At 44.6% G+C, this 17571-nt stretch overlaps 1 protein-coding gene across 1 annotated transcript in view; it reads left to right on the forward strand.

Annotated features, from left to right (window-relative positions):
* The window catches only part of ANOS1 (anosmin 1), a 194642-nt gene that overhangs the window by 137639 nt on the left and 39432 nt on the right, over nucleotides 1–17571 (forward strand). The window contains exons 7-8 of the mRNA XM_004385193.1: nucleotides 12197–12402; nucleotides 15507–15651. Coding sequence (XP_004385250.1) covers nucleotides 12197–12402; nucleotides 15507–15651 — 351 coding nt within the window. The remainder of the gene's footprint in view (nucleotides 1–12196; nucleotides 12403–15506; nucleotides 15652–17571) is intronic.

Consider the following 17571-nt stretch of genomic DNA (forward strand, 5'->3'; position numbering starts at 1 on the left):
GTACACTCGTCCACGTACACGGACACGCGCCCCACGTACACACACAGACACTCGTCCACGTACACGGACACGCGCCCCACGTACACACACAGACATGTACACTTGTCCACATACACGGACACGCGCCCCACGTACACACAGACACATACACTCGTCCACGTACACGGACACGTGCCCCACGTACACACACAGACACGTACACTCATCCACGTACACGGACATACACCCCACATACACACACAAACATATACACACACATACATATGCACAAACACACATGTACATACTCATGCATATACACAGACATACACACAAAAACCCATACACACTCACACATGCACAAACATGCATACATGTATACATGGACATACACACACGACATAAACCCATACACAAACACGTACACACATACACACAAACACATATATACTCACATACACATACATGAACACACGTACACATATACACATGCACACAGACAGACACACTCACATACCTACTCGCACACATACATGGGCATACACACACACAAACACATATATACTCACATACACATACATGAACACACGTACAGATATACATATGCACACAGACAGACACATACCTACTCGCACACATACATGGGCATACACACGTACACACAAACACATATGCAGAAACATAGACATACACATATACACACTCATACACATATGCATGAAAACACATATACATGCACAAACATGGACATACACACATATACAGACATACATACATATGTACACACAAACACAGACACATACACACACATATGTACATACATACTCGTACACAGACACACGTACACAACTGTACATACGTGCATGCACACAGACACACATGTACCCAAGCGCGCGCACACACACACTGTAACTGAAGGTGGGAAGACACAGTAAACAAGATTAATAAGTAAATAGTATAGGAGCCCTGGTTGCACAGGGGTTAAGCACTTGGCTGCTCAGACTCACCCATTGGCTTCACAGGAGAAAGACCTGGCTCTGCTCCTGTAAAGATTATATCCTGTCACGAGGGGTCACTATGAGTCGAAAATGAACTCAGTGGCCCCTCCCACCAACACTCAAATATTGTAGGGTTGTTAGTGATAACTAATAAGGAGGAAAATAAAGAACAGGTGTAGGGGGAAGAGTACAGTTTTAGGGAGGGTGGCCAATGAAGGTTTATCTGAAGGAGGCTGCCTTGCAACCATCTGAAGGAAGAGCGTTCCATGCCCAGGAAATGGCAGCTGCAGAGGTCCCTAGGCAAGTGAGCGGCCATATTTGTAGAATAGCAGAAGAGTGTGCAGGCTGAGGAGTCCTTGGGTGGCGCAGATAGTTAAGGTGCTCAGCTGGTAACCAAAAGGTTGGCAGTTTGAGTCTGCCCAGAGGTGCCTCGGAAGAAAGACCTGGTGATCTACTTCTGAAAAATCAGCCATTGAAAACCCTGTGGAGCACATTTCTATTCCAACACACATGGGTTGCCGTGAGTTGGACCCCCTCCAGGGCAGGTGGTTTACTGATGTGGGTTAAGCAGGAGATCAGAGGAAGGGAGTGGGAAAGGAAGCCTGAGCAAAAGGAGGAAGTGGATTTCTTGGACCTTCATAGCCATTGTAAAGAGCGTGGCTTTTACTCTTGAGTTAGACGGAGGAGCTACTGGGAGATGTTGAGCAAAAAATTGACATGAGGTGACTTAGGTTTTTATAGGACGGGATTCCGAAGCAGAAATGCCAGTCAGGAGGCTAATGCGATATTCTTGGTGAAAAGTGATGGTGAGTTGGGTAAAGCTAGAAGGGAATTGAGTCTGGATGCGCTTTGAAGGTGAGTATGATAGGATTTGCTGGTGGCTGCTAGGAAATGGCTGGAGTTAAGCATGACTCCAAGGTTCTCTTGTCCTGAGCTGCTGAAGGAATGGCATTGGCATTGACAAACATGGAAGTGACTGAAAGAAGAGAACGTTTAAGGGAACGCCTTTGTTTTTTCTTTGAGATTACAGAAATTTCCAGAAAGGGTGTAATCATTTATACTTCAATGGGATTGATACGTTTTGGGCCTTGTTAGAGGTTGAATTGTGTTCCCCCAAAATATGTGTTATAAATGGGAAACCTCTCCACCTGTGGATGTAGTCCCATTTGGGAACAGGACTTTCTTTGCTATGTTAATGAGACCATGGCAGTGTAGAGTGTGTGTTAAGCCAATCACCTTGGAGATATAAAAAGAGCAGATCAGGCACAAATGGAAGCAAGCACAAATGGAAGGGAAGATAACGCGCCACATGAAGATCACCAAGGAACTGAGGAACAGAAGCTGGACAGAGACAAAGACCTTCCCCAGAGCCGACAGAGAGAGAAAGCCTTCCCCTAGGGCCGGTGCCCTGAATTCAGACTTCTAGGCTCCTGAACTGTGAGAAGATACATTTCTGTTTGTTGTGGTATTTCTGTTATAGCAGCACTAGGTAACTAAGACAGGCTCTTTTCCACACACAGGCTGTTCTAAGCAGTAGATGCTGTAGCCCTAAGGACACTGGTCATCCTGATAGAATTGAAGTTGAGGAAAACAGGTAATGAAAGGAGAAGCCAAAGACACCAAACAGAGCTTTATTTCTGCCTTTACTTTTACCCATAAGGCATGAAGGATCTTACTGGGGTGATGGAATCATTCTAAAACTGGATGATGGTGAGGGACAGACAGCTCAGTAAATATTAAAAACCATCAAGTTATCTACATAAAAGGAGTGAGTTTTTATGGTATGTAAATTATATTTCAGTAAAGTTGTTAAAAATGTTTTTCCCAGAAAAGGACTTTGTAGACTTGATGAGACCGAGTGGGGCAGGGAAAGATTTGATACCATCCTGAGAGAAATTAAGCGTCCTTTAGATACATCCTAAGGAGCCGTAGTTGCACAACAGTTAAGCGTTCGGCTGCTAACCCAAAGGTTGGCAGTTCAAATCCACGCAGCCACTCTGTGGAAGAAGACTTAGTATTCTGTTTTGGAAAGATTGCTATTGTTGTTGTTGCTAGGTGCCCTCAAGTCGGTTCCGACTCATAGCGACCCTGTGTACAACAGAACGAAACACTGCCTGGTCCTGTGCCATCCCCACAATCGTTGTTACGCTTGAGCCCATTATTGCAGCCACTGTGTCAATCAATCTCATGGAAGGTCTTCCTCTTTTTCACTGATCCTCTGCTTTACTAAGCATGATGTCCTTCTCCAGGGACTCGTCCCTCCTGGTAACGTGTCCAAAGTATGTGAGACAGAGTCTTGCCATGCTTGCTTCCAAGGAGCACTCTGGCTGTACTTCTTCCAAGACAGATTTGTTAGTTCTTCTGGCAGTCCATGGTATATTCAATATTCTTCACCAACACATAACTCAAAGGCATCAATTCCTCTTCTTTTACAGCCTAGAAAACCCTATTGGGGCAGTTCTGCTCTGTCACACGGGGTTGCTATGAGTCAGAATTGACTTGACGGCCCCCAACAACAAGAGATACATCGTACAGGAACGATCCTGAAGCATTTAGCTGATCCTTCTATGCGCCCATCATTCTGTCACGCAGCTCCATGGAAAACATAGACTCGATTATGAATTGGATGCAGATGATTTTGGTTTGCAAGAGTCTAAGACCTAAAACCTTAAACGCCTCTCACAATGAAATATGTATGGAAATAAGAATTTCAGGCGTATTTATAAAAGCAGGCAATAGAACAAATATGTTACTGTTGATTGCAATGTTTCAAAGGATGGTACATTTTCATTCAATAACAGCGCGTTTATCCCTGGCATACCCCAGAGCTGAAACGCAACCAGTGATAATTGTTCTAGGAGTTTAAAATTGCTTTAAGAAAGAATTACTGCCTTGGAAATAAGTCTATACAAAGAGCAAGCAGTTTGCTAATGTATTTGGGTTGGGTGGAGGGCCAGCTTTGATCATTTAAAGCTGGCTCAAGGGAAAGGGGGTGAGGTTTGTTCCACCAACCGTTAACACCTCTGAAAGTAAAAGTTACAATGAAAGTGAGAAAGAAAAAAACCAAAAAAAGAAACAGGTTTCATTTAGCGGAGGCTCACTGGCTGGCTCTCATGGGCTCCATCGAATCTGGATTTTCCTGGAAAGGCCAAATGTCTTGTCGCTATCTTCCTTCTGGTTGTGCTTAAATACCAAATTGGTCTTGTGGTTTTCCAGAAAGGACTGGCTACAGTTTTAGGTTAATTTCCTTTTAACTAATTTATTTTCCCATTGCTTAACCCTAACCCCTTAGTATACTCACTTCTACAGAGAGTTCTAAGTTAATCATAAACGGCTACCTCGGTTTCAGACTTTTCCTCGTCCTCTTGAAGAGCATTTTTGTATATTTTTATTGCTAATCCCCACTTCCCCAAGGAGCCCTGGTGGCGTAGTGGGTAAGAGCCCGGCTGCTAACCAAAAGCTCGGCAGTTCGAATCCACTAGCCTCTCCTTGGAAACCTACGGGGCAGTTCTACTTTGTCCTATAGGGTCACTGTGAGTTAGAATCGACTCCACAGCAATGGGTATTATCATCTTTTAGTTATTAGATTCACTTCCCTCCAAGTTGTAAGTTTTGCATACATCTTCTTTCCCTTATTTCCCCATGTGCATAGGCTCCATTAAAGAGGAAGAGGGAGCAGGCAGCGTTGTTTTCACAGCGTCCAAGTATCCCCATGGATGTTATCCTACGCGTACATTACGGAGTGTTAGCAAACCCAGAACAGACGTCCCTGGCAATCATAAAGCCCCCTGTTGTTCTCCGGGGACCCGTGACTTCTCCTGCTGCTCACAGCTGCTCCGGGTGTGCCGAGGCGGGCCGGGGCTGTGCGGATGTCTTGAAACTATTTCATGGTTGGAAATTTGCCTGCAATGCGGCTTCAGATACTGCAGGGTGTTTTTTTGTGGGGCGGGTGGGGGAATAAAAAAGTCTTTCATATTACAGCTAATCTATTTAATTCAAGAACTTGTGACATAGTTACCTCATTGCTTGAAAAATATTATTTCTTATGATCACAAATACTTTAAGAGCTACCTCTAGGAAGCATTTCAGTGGGACATTTGATCTCTGGACAGGATTTGTGGAAATCAGATAAGTACAATCGACATTCATTTTATTGAAGTATTTGCCGTGCCTCTGCGCCCGTCTCTGTGTCTACATACTTGTTTATACTTGTTGTTGGTTACTGTTGAGTTGTCTCCAGCAACGAAACACTGCCCCGTCCTGTGCCATCTTCTCGGTTGTTGGTCTGCGTGAGCCCGCTGTCCAGCTGTGATGTCGATCCATTTCCCTGAGAATGTCGCTCGCTTTTGTTTCCCCTCTACCACACGTGATGCCCTTTCCTAGACACTCGGCTTCCCTGATGACGTGTCCAAAGGAAGCGAGAGGCAGCCTCGCCATCCTCGCTTCTAAGGAGCATCCTGGCTATTTATGATTATTTGACTCAAAAACCAGTTGTTGTTTTAAGTTGCAGGGGGAGGGTTTCGTATTCAACGAACAGCGCATTCTGAAAACCTGGAGGAGCCCGCCTCACAGAAGGTGCTGGGGTTTCTCCTGGCACAGATGAGGGCGCCCCTTTCCCAGGAGATGTCACATCAGGACAGTAGTGGACCTGCGTTTCTCAGGGGTGGGAGGTGGTTTGATTTGTCACCGTACCCACCAGAGGCGCGAAGACCTTCCATTGTGCCAAACCTTTGCGGGTGTGACTTTCGCACTTGGGGCGTGAACCGCAAAAGGCTACGTGTTGAAACCTTAAATCTGTCTTTCAGAAACCCAAATGTTCCGTCTTCCTCTGCTGAAAGCAACCCAGACATTTGTTAATCAAAGGCACTGTTCTCCTCCAAGGCTGAACTCCCATATGCAAGATAAATACTCAATGTGTTTTGCATTGGAACTCAGATTGCATACAAATGGGAAGATACTGTAGCCCTCCTATTCAGTTATCTTTGAGAGCATGCCTGCTTTCTGCAGTGTGTTTCTATAGATAATCATGAGGATGGTAAAGAGGGAGTAGAGTGAAGCAAAAAGAGAAGTGAGCTGGGGTGGGGGGCTGGGGGTGCTCTGATTTAACCCTCAGAGGGAAGTTGGGAGAGCCCAGGTCTTGGACCCCAGTATCCCTGATGTGCATCTGACCCTCCTCACCCTACTTTCTTGACAAGTGAATTAAACTATCTAATCCTTATATATAAAATGGGAACAATAATGCCAACATTTAATCAACAAAACACAACTGTGTGTTTATAAAATAAAAAATAAACTTAGTGCTCATGCTAAGTTTCGTAAAGCTAAGGGTATCACTACTTTTGAAATACGCTAGACCAGAGGTTGGCAAACTGGCCTGTGGGCCACATCTGGTCCACTACCTGTTGTTGTAAATAAAGTTTTATTGGAACAGAGCCACACTCATTTGCTTCCGTCTTGTCTATGGATGCTTCAAGCTCCAATGGCTGCACTGAGGAGTTGCCACAGAGACTCTGTGGTCTGCAAAGCCAAACATCTTTATTCTCTTCACACCTTAACAGAAAAAGTTACTCAATGATCACTTTCCCCATAAAAGGGCATTAAGTCTTCACTTTCTATGGGGACATTGGTCCGTCATTATGCTAATGAAACATAGCACATGAACAGCGTGTAGCGCGGGTAGGTGTGTTGGACTCTTGGTACCCTAACTGCTTCTTTCTCCCTTCGTTCTGTTCTTGATCCTCAGCCACAAATTACCTGAATGACTTTGGGCAAGTCATTAACACCTCTCTACCCTAATACCCTTACCGGTAAAAAGAAAATACTTGAAATAAATAATCGCTAAGGGCTTTACCATAATATGGGATTGTTCTGTGCATAAGTATATGTATGTATATATAAGGAGCCCTGGTGGCGCAGTGATTAAGCAGTCGGCTGCTAACTGCAAGGTTGGTGGTTCAAATCTACCAGCTGCTCCGCAGGAGAAAGATGTGGCAGTTTGCTTCGGTTCTACTCTGTCTTATAGGGTCGCTGTGAGTCAGAATCAACTTGACAGCAATGGATATAGTCTATCCAGCGAAACCTGTGAGAGCAGGAACTCAATGGGACTGCCTTGTTTTTCCGGGTCTTGCAAGTTTTCTGCTTTTGACAGGGCACAGTCTTACCACTTTCCTATCACTTGCTTTGCTGGGGGAAAATATTGACGTTTTCCTTTTCTGACAGGTTCCCGCGTTACACAGGTTCCAGCTTTCGCAGGTTTTACTGTATATGTATAACAGTTGCTGTGGAGTCCACTCTGACTCCTGACAACCCCCATGTGTGTCGGAATAGAACCGTGCCCCGAAGGGTTCTCAGTGGCTGACGTTTCAGAAGTAGATCACCAGGGTTTTCTTTCAAGGCCCCTCTGAGTGGACTCAAACCTCTGACCTTTGAATTACCAGCTGAGTGCATTAACCGTTCCCACTATCCAGGGACTATATATATATATGTATATATATATGTTATCGTATGTATATATATATGATTATTTTGGGGAGAAAGCACGTGAGATGTTGCATCTGGACGGTGGAAGTGCACTGTCTTGTAAACAGTCAAAATGAGCCTTACTTTTAAGTATTAAAAAAAAAACAAATATTAATTCATATTTTATAAGTGTTATTTCCCCATATACTGTTTTATTTTTGCAAATTAGATCATTTTATTCTGGATTATTATGATCACATCTGTTGTTGATGCTAGGTGCCATCAAGTTGATTCTGACTCATAGTGACTCTATGTGACAGAGTAGAACTGCCCGGTAGAGTTTCCTAGGCTGAAATCTTTACGTCTTTACGGAAGCAGATTGCTAGGTCTTTCTGTGGAGCCATTAGGTGGGTTTGAACTGCCAGCCTTTTGGTTAACACCTGAGTGCTTAACCGGTATGCCACCAGGGCCCACTCCGATCACATCTAGCGCATAAGAAATTTTTCCAGGGCAGTAAATAATGATGCAGTGGATATGTAGATTAAGGAAGAGGACGAAATACCCAGGACTACTGGACTCTCTAAATGCTGGAATTTATTTAGAGGAGGAAGTGGTCTGGAGTTTTTCCTTATGAGCCTACAGTATGTGGACAATTCACGTAATGACTTATTTCTGGCATGTAGATACTCAGGTACGTCACTGAAAACGTGAATGGCTGGTATTTTCTTCACATAGTTTCATTTCTCTCCTCCCTTGAAGTGATGATTCATTTGCAGATTAGGTCTGTAACTCCTTTTTGTAGGTTAATGCTTGGCTTATACAACAAGAAAGGAATGTTTGCTTTTTGATGCTGTTATTTTGAGCCGGGAGTAGCACTCCTTAAATTCTGCAGTTCAGTTGATGATCTTGTTATGATTTAGCTATTCCAATGGGCAGGGTTAAAAACTGACACCGAAATATCAGCTCAAAAATTGAAGTTAACATTTAGGAGAACGCTGTTGTCCACTCATTCATTCACTGAACAAATGTATAGTGAGCACCTACTATGTGCTAGGCATGCTTCTCAACTCTTGGGATACAGCAGAGACAAAAAGGATAAAAATTATTCCCACCATGAAGCTTCATTATAGGGAGGGGGGCAGACAGTGAGTGAATAAACGACAAGGTATAAAATAACTCTGGTGCAAACAGTTAATGTGTTCAGCCTCTAACTAGAAGGTCGGAGGTTTGAGTCCACCCAGAGGCACTTTGGAAGAAAGTCCTGGTGATCCACTTCTGAAAAACCAGCCATTGAAAACCCTGTGGAGCACAGTTCTACTCTGACACACATGGGGTCGCCATGAGTTGGTGTTGATTCTCCAACACCCAGTTTTATATAACAAGTCAGTTGGTGGTAAGGCTGTGGAGAGCAGTAACACAGAGGGAAGTCACGGGGAGGTGTCTGGGGGAGAAGGAGGGGGCTTGCAGCTGTTTAACACAGGGAGACGTCTGAGGAGGCACTGAAGCAGATGAGGTCCCAGCCACGGAGACATCTGTGGGGAACGTCTTCAGGCAAAGCCAGTGCCAAAGCCCCACTCTGGTTTTCTCTCTGAGGAGGACCATGGAAACTGGTGTGGCTGGAGCAGAGGCATCAAGTGGGGATCAAGGAAGGGAGGTTTGGGAGGTGATGTGTGCATGGGGAAAGACCATGCAGGCATTGGGATGATGCCAGACACTTGGGTTCTAAGTGAGCAGGCAGCCATTGGAGGCTTCCCAGCAGAGGAGAGCCTTGATGTGGTTAGTGTAGTAAAGAACTGCCTGGCTCCAGCCAGCAGGCAGCAGTAGGGAGGCGGGGCCAGTGGTTAAATGACAGCTGTTAGGAGGCCTTTGTGGGAATCAGCCAGAGATGGTGGTGGCTTGGGCCAGGTGTTGGAAGTGGCCAGAAGCAGTTCAATTACAGATATATTCTGAAGGTAGTGCTAACAGGATTTGTTCAAGGGACGTGGAAGAAAAGGAAATATGCAACTCCAAGGTTTTGGGGATGCACAGCTGGAAGAGAATGGGGTCATCTGGGATGGAGCATGGGGAGGTCATGGGGGTGGGAGGCATCCTGATTTTGGTTTGGACATGACCATTTTGAGATGCCTGTGAGACGTCCAGCGGAGCCAACGGGAAGGCCCTTGAATCCTACAGTCTGAGTTCAGGGACTCAGTCTACGCTGAAGGCAGACTTGCGAGTCAGCCACGTGAAGATGGTTTTAGAGTGAGAGTCTGGATGAAATCTCTAGAAACTGGGCGAAGATGATGAGCGAAGAGGTCCCGCTGAGATGCTGGGATGCTCTCCTGCTGGGCCCCGGTGCCGTGGGGAGTCACTGTCGTTGCTGACAGTTGTGGTGAAGTTGATTCCCACTGTGGCGACCCCGTGTACGCAGAGTAAAACTGCTCCACAGGGTTTTCAAGGCTGTGTGCTTTGGAAAGCAGATTGCAAGGCTTGTCTCCTGAGGCACCTCTGGGTGGGTTTGAACCACCAACCTTTTGGCTACTAGTCCAGTGCTTAACTGTTTGCACCACCCAGGGACTCCAGGGGAGAAGCTAGAGGGGAAAATCCGGTAGACTGTGGTGGCCTGGGACCCAAGAGAGGAATGCGTTTCAAAGGGAAGGGAGTCATCAATGGTGTCAATACTGATGACCGAAGTGAGTCCCTCAGACGGCCCTGCTGAACCTGCAAAGCAGGGAAACGTGTATTTCTCATCACTATAATATCAGGAGGAAACCCTGGTGGCACAGTGGTTAAGAGTTTGGCTGCTAACCAAAAGGTTGACAGTTTGAATCCACCAGCCACTCCTTGGAAACCCTATGGGGTAGTTCTACTCTGTCCTATAGGATCACTATGAGTCGGAATCCACTCAATGGCAACAGTTTTTTTGTTTTTTTTTTTATTATAATATCAGGAACAGGTGCTTTCCTGCTTCTGGGAAACTAAGTGATGTTTAGACCTCTTGGTATGTTTCCACAGATGCGGTGCTTTTCAGCTCTGTCTGGCAGGTCATCTACGTCATAAATCCTGTGTGTTTACCTAAAACATATATCTTCCTGGGCACAATCTGGACTCACTGATGACTTAGCATGTCCCAGAGTGAGTCTTGGGATCCCCCAAGAGATAATTAATACTGATTATCTGAGAATCACATGATTAACCTAATCCCGTAGTATCAGTTGAACTTAGCCCCTTACCTGAAACTTACATTATCAATATGCTTTCAGTTTAGCTCCTTTGCCTAAAAACCAAGTACTAAACCTTCCCATTTTTAAAAGTGACTAACGAAAACTTCAGACGTTATATACCTTAGAGAAAAATAAAAAATATATATATAAAAACTGCTGTTTCCGTCATTCAAAAAACTCAGGCTATCCTGAGAGGACGGACGTGGACCGTTCTCCTCCAGTCATCTTTACGTATATCAAGTTAGGTATTTTTTAAGGTCTCTACGTGGTGCAAATGGTTTGTGCTTGGCCGCTAACCTATAGGCTGGTGGTTTGAACCCACTCAGTGGTACTGCAGAAGAAAGGCCTGGTGATCTGCTTCTGTTAAGATGACAGCCAAGAAAACCCTATGGAGCACAGGTCTACTCTGTAACGCATGGGGTCACCACAAGTTGGAGTCAACTCAATAGCAACTAACAGCAACAAGATATTCTTTGCACCTCCATGCAGGTAGTATTAGAATTATTCACAGCATTCCTTTTTGTGTGTGTGTGTGTGCAGGCATCTTGAAAACAAAATCTCTGTAAATCATGTGTAGCAAGAGGCATCTATATTTGCTCAGTTTGTGGCAGAACAAGAAGGAGAGACCCTCTAGCTTAACATATATTTGGTCATCTTCATGTATATATATTTTAAATGGGGATTTGTAGAGTAATAATTCCAAAACTTAATGTCTCTCTCGACAGCTGAAAAGGCTTTGGCTTATGAGACAAACCAGAAATGGTAAAATTACAAAAATGGATGTCATCCATAAGTCACCCAGTTTGTAATGTGGATAAAAAATGGCATCATTTGTTTTTGCTCATCAGTCTCTGTTGCTCTTGGCTGGTGCAAGGATCAAAAGCTACTATGATACAAACAGTTATTTGTCTGAACTGGATTTCTATCTTTTCCTTTTCAGAATTTATAAAAGTGATTCAGGTCTGTTTATCTGTTTAGACCAATTAATCTGCATTGAACTTTAATGTGTTTTATAGAAAACTATTAATTTCAAGACAACGGAAGTTTGCCTGGATTATGGTGGTATGGAGATGCCTAGAAGGATCATTCTATATTACAAAATTGGACTAAAATGTCATATCTTATGATTTTATAGGCTGTATTTTAAGGCTGTATTTTATAGACTGTATTAAGATCCTATAAAAAGGGAAATCTTAGTACTCAGAGTCCCTGCGTGGTGCAAATGGTTAACACACTTGGGTGCTAACTGGAAGGTTGATAGTTTGAGTCCACCCAGAGGCACCTCGGAAGAAAAGCATGGCAATTTACTTCTGAAAAATCACAGCATTAAAAACCCCATGGAGCACAGCTCTCCTCTGACACACATGGGGTCACCACGAGTCAGAGTCGACTCCATGACAACTTGTTTTTGCTTAGTGCCTGTTTGCAGCTTTTCTGCACTTGAAGAGCAATGCTTCAGGCCTTGACGCGATTGGGATTTCCGTGTATGACTGTCTCCGTTTTGTGGTCATCCTTGGTAGTTGACTAATACGGCTTGTCCTTTGACTGGGATTTCAGATCCGTCCCCACCACCAGCTCCAGCTAATCTCCGGCTTGCAAACTCCACCATCAACAGTGACGGGAGTGTGACAGTGACGATTGTTTGGGATCTTCCCGAAGAACCAGATATTCCCGTGCATCACTACAAGGTATTTTGGAGCTGGACGGTGAGCAGCAAGTCCCTTGTTCCCACGAAAAAGAAGCGGAGAAAGACTACGGACGGGGTGAGTGGGAACCAGAAGGAGGAGTCGAGCTCTTGGTGGTGGGGACGTTTGAACTCACAGCAAATGACCTGATAGGTGGTCTTTGCTGAACCAAAAGAAGGAAGAGTTGAAACCTCTCCATCTTTTTTGCTTTGATGGGGGAGTTCAGAGAATAGAGAGCATGTTGACAGTTTTGTCTTTTTACAGTGAAAGCCACTGAGTTTAGGTCCTTGAGCTGTTGTTGTTGTAGTTAGGTGCCATCCAGTTGACTCCGACTCATGGCAACCCCACGTGCAAGTAGAACTGACTACTCTGTAGGGTTTTCAAGCCTATGATCTTTCAGAAGCAGATCGCCAGGCCTGTCTTCCGAAACACCTCTGGGTGGGTTCTAACCACCCACCTTTCCGCTAGTAGTTGAGTGCTTAACAGTTTGTGCCACCTGGAGATTCCTAAACCAACCCCATTGCCGTCCAGCCGGTTCCAACTCACAGCGACTCAACAGGACAGAGCAGAACTGCCCCATAGGGTTTCCAAGGCTGTAATATTTACAGAAGCAGACCGCCATGTCTTTCTCCTGTGGAGTAGCTGGTGGGTTCAAACCGCCGACCTTTCAGTTAGCAGCTGAGCGCTTAACCAGTGCACCACCAGGGCTCCTTTGACACTGGTACTCTTATCAAAATGGCAGCCATGACCAGCAATCAAAGGAACAATTTAATGATTTCCATCTTGCCTGCCTAGCAATTGACAATAACACAATGCAGAGTATCTGTACAGTTGGATCTTTTTTTAGAGTTTCTTGCAGATTGAAAAGCAAATGTTCCTGGTTCTTCTGTCGCGTGGTGTTTCCATCTGTAATCTCATCAGCGGAACACTAAACGGCTTAGAATGTGCGTGTTTGATACCATGTTTTTCTCACTGATTAAAAGAATTTATAATTTTTTTTTTTACCGAGATACCAGGAAATAAAATCTTCATTGAACCATTTTCTGCAGTGAGATCTCTGTGACAGTCAGCATGTTGAATTGTATGAAATGGCTACTGCAGTAAAAGGCGTTATTCAGATTCTTTTAGTGTGTTTCTTTACCTGGTTATTACAAAATTTACAGGAACACCTTCCCCCCAATTGACAAAAGTGACTCCAGAAATAGACAAATGTTTAAAGATGCTTTTAAACAGATGAGGCTTTTTTGTTGGCACTAAAGATGCCCTTTAGTATTACAGAACGTGTCTCCAAAAGTGCTCATCACGCATAGTTAGTCGTCACGCTCTGATTTTTAATTTTAAGGAAACTTCTGGCAGTTCCATCTTTTATTATGAAGGGCTTTACACCAAGCGATGGTTAGTACTGCATACCTATGTCATAGAAATAACTGAAGAGCTGAAGTTGTGGAATCACAGAAATCTAAAACAAAATGTCATAGATTAAGTGCTGACCCCCTCTTGCCACATCCATTAATAACCCAATAGCATCAAGGGATAGTAGGATAATTTGCAGTTCATTTCTATCACAGATCAATCAGGTAAATACTATGCGAACAGCAAATTCAATTATAATTGGAAATAGACCCAGAGCAACCCAAATCATGGGTCACTTTTTTGAGTGACTTGTATTTTTCAGTCCACAAGATGAAAGCTATATGTCATGTGAATCCTTGAAGTTCCCAATATGAATGTTTGGTCAAATGAGAATTAGAATTGGAAATGAGAAGAATTCAGGTAGTCCTGGACTTACAATGGGGTTTCGTTCTGACGACTGCATTGTAAGTCGGTTCTGACTTAAGTCGAATACCTTCGGTTTTGTTTGTTTTCATTATGATTGCCTTTTATTTATCAGTGTCTTTATAAATCGTAACATTGAACATCTATGAGTGAACATCTGAGAAGGATAACATCAGCAGATTATGTGCTGCAACATTGTATTAGTACGTGTTACTGATGCTAAAATGTACAAAAACACCATCGTAAGCGCAGTTAGTCCTAACTTGGAATGCGTCGTCTACGTCGGGGACTGCCTGGACAAAAGAACCTGAGAAAGTACTTTCCTTTCTTCTTGGGAATCAGTCAGTTCCCATTTCGTAAGATAACCAGTAAGTAACCCCAAGTGTGTCAGCGTAGAATTGCTCCATAAGATTTTCAGCGGCTGAGTTTTTGAAAGTAGATGGCCACGTCTTTCTTCTGAGGTGCCTCTGGGTGGACTTGAACCTCCAACCTTTCAGTTAGCAGCCAAGCGTGTTAACTGTTTGTACCACCCAGGGATTCTGGTAAAGACAGCACACCAATTTGACCATTTATACACAGGTCTTCCTTTGGCCCAAGAGTCATGTGATATCATCCCATGTAGCATATATTGGTATGGGTTTTGGATTCTAAGACAGCAACTTTAGTCCCTTAATTACAAGTTCTCATAAGGGACCCTTCTACCCTAGAAAAAGTACTTAGTTCAGAGTTAAGAGACCCAGACTCCAGCCTTGACTTCACTGTTAACTAGTGGTATTCGCCTGGACATGTCACTTGACCTCTTGACCTTAGTCAACAGATTCCTGTGCGGCTTCAGGCTATTGGCCAGTTACGTTGTTTTGATTTGCTTCCTTTAATATTGAACGTCACACACATTAAGAGTGACATTAACAATCATGATGGCAGAAAAAATCTTCCAGCATTTTTTCTGGTTGATATTTTTTCTAAGTTTTGGTGGAATTTACTCACAGAAGATTTGGAATAGATTTCAAAGAAATCAACTGCTCCCAATGCCTATTTTTCCCAGGTACCATCACGGGGCACAGAATGTACCAACATAGCCCCTGTTCATTAGAAGCAGCTTTCTTTACTCTGCAAGCTAGAGTCCACAAGCGGGTGCCGAATTAGTTATTCCCACGGGAACTGGGAAGATCCATTCATTGGATTAGGAGCATAATTAGAAAAAAATATGTTTTGGCCTTTCTATGAAATCATTTTTCAGACCCTAAAGATGTAGAAAACTTTCTGGACTTACAAAATCGTAGACACACGTAAGCTAGAGGAGTTGGATGCGTCCTAATGTCTCTAGCGCGTGTGCGTTTCTGCAGTGAAGACGAGAGGTCCGGGGGGCTTACAGTGAGTCTGGATATATCCTCTCTCGTTTGCAGTCCCACCCTTCTGTGATCCTGGAGCGGCTGCAGCCGGACAGCAGCTACATGGTGGAACTGCAGGCCATCTCCTACTGGGGACAGACGCGCCTCAAAAGTGCCAAGGTGTCTCTTCATTTCATGTCCATGCAAACCGCCCACAACAGTAAGTGGCCGTACAGTTCTTCTCTAGCGTGTCTGACCTATTGCTATTGCTGTGTCCTGTGAGTCGGTTCCGACTCGTAGTGACCCCATGTGACAGAACAGAACTGTCCCAGAGGGTTTCCCAGGCGGTAGTCTTTATGGGAACAGATGGCTGGGTCTTTCTCCTGGGGAGCTACTGGGTAGGTTCAAACCGCCAACCTTTGGGTTAGCAGCTGAGCGCTTAACAGATGCACCACCAGGGCTCCTTATGTTTGACCTAGAAAACACATTATCAGATCAAGGCGCAACCTACTGAGCGGACGTTTTGACTTGGCAGCTTTACATGGTAAGTCATCCAGCCAGTAATCCTTTTAACTTCGACTGTGGTAAATAGTCTGCCTGGGAATTTTCCTTCGGAGTCTTATCTGTTGTTGACACAATGTTTTGGTGTCATAATGGACATGTAACGAGCATGTTTATCAGGTATCATGCACACAGGAGCCCTGGCGGCACAATGGTTAAATGCCCGGCTGGTAACCAAAAGTCAGCGGTTAGAATCCACCAGCCGCAAGAAAAAGATGTGACAGTCTTCGTCCATAAAGATTTATAGCCTTGGATACCCTATGAGGCAGTTCTACTCTGTCCTATAGGGTCGCTGTGAGTTGGAGTCAACTCGACAGCAGTGGGTATCATTCAGACATAGTAACTTTTTTTATATTTACTTTATTTTGGGTCCTTGTACGTACGCATACTTGCTTTTAAGGAGTTATAAGCAGAGACTCAGGAGTTCCTGGGTTGGGCAAACAGTTACGCCTTTGACTACTAACCAAATGGTTGGAGGTTCAAGTCCACCCAGAAGGCACCTCAGAAAAGGCCTGGTGATCTACTTCTGAACAGTCGGCCATTGAAAAGCCCATGGAGCAGCGTTCTCCTCTGACACACGGGGGGGCCGCCATGAGTCGGAGTGGACGTGACAGCACCTGGTGGGCAGTCAGAGAATGCATGCAGTCTTATAAACTCTGTTATCCCTCCTGACTCCGTGTGTGTGTGTGTGTGTGTGTGTGTGTGTCTGTGTCTGTGTCTGTGTGTCTGTGTGTCTGTGTGTGTGTGTGTGTGTGTGTCTGTGAGTGAGTGACAACTCCTGCCTGAAAGGCTGTCTCATGTTCCAGCGAGTGGGCTCATTATGTCATTTCCATCCTAGCTCCCCGTTTCCAGCTTCTTAACTAGTACGTTTGCCATGGTCTGAGCAGAAGGAAAGAAGAGCCTTATACATCCCTCATCTCTGAGCCAGGAGATGAGTTAGCTGATTGTTCTGCTTTGGGAAAAGGTGGATCCTGATTAGAACGGAGGGTCTGAGATGGTCCTGCAGAGGGTCCTGAGAAGGTTTCAGGGAACTGGGACAGAGGAAGAGAGCAGCGGCGAGACGGGCCCCGTGTCGGGAGCACCAGGGGTGTCGACTCCGTGGCTGCAGAGCCCTGCGGGGCCTGCCTTGCATCATGACTGCGGGCCTAGTGGAGAAAGAACATGTTAGAAGCTTGTTTGCACCTAGGACAGGCAAGGCTGGCTCTCTAGAGCCAGATGCCACAGTTGCTGGTGATGATCTCCCACCACCTGGGAAACAGTTGGACCCAGACGAGCAGGTTTGTTTGAAATGATGCTTTCAAAAAAAGCTCTAGAAACAGGGCTTCCTACCTGCCTGAGAAATGAACAGCCTCCTTGGGAAGTGAACAGATTTGAAACAGCGTACTATCTTTATGTGTGAGTCTGGGTGCGGTGCAACCTTTACATAAAAGTTCTCTTGCAAACATTTCTATGTGTTTACTAACTTCATTCATTTTTTAATGTAGTCATGCATTCATTCATCACACTGATATTGTGTGCCTATTAGTTTTGCCATTACTGTGCCTCATGTGGGGGCGGGGGATACTTTCTAATCTGATAC

Source organism: Trichechus manatus, unplaced genomic scaffold (assembly GCF_000243295.1).
Source record: "Trichechus manatus latirostris isolate Lorelei unplaced genomic scaffold, TriManLat1.0 scaffold00134, whole genome shotgun sequence".
In the NCBI taxonomy this organism is placed as follows: Eukaryota; Metazoa; Chordata; class Mammalia; order Sirenia; family Trichechidae; genus Trichechus; species Trichechus manatus.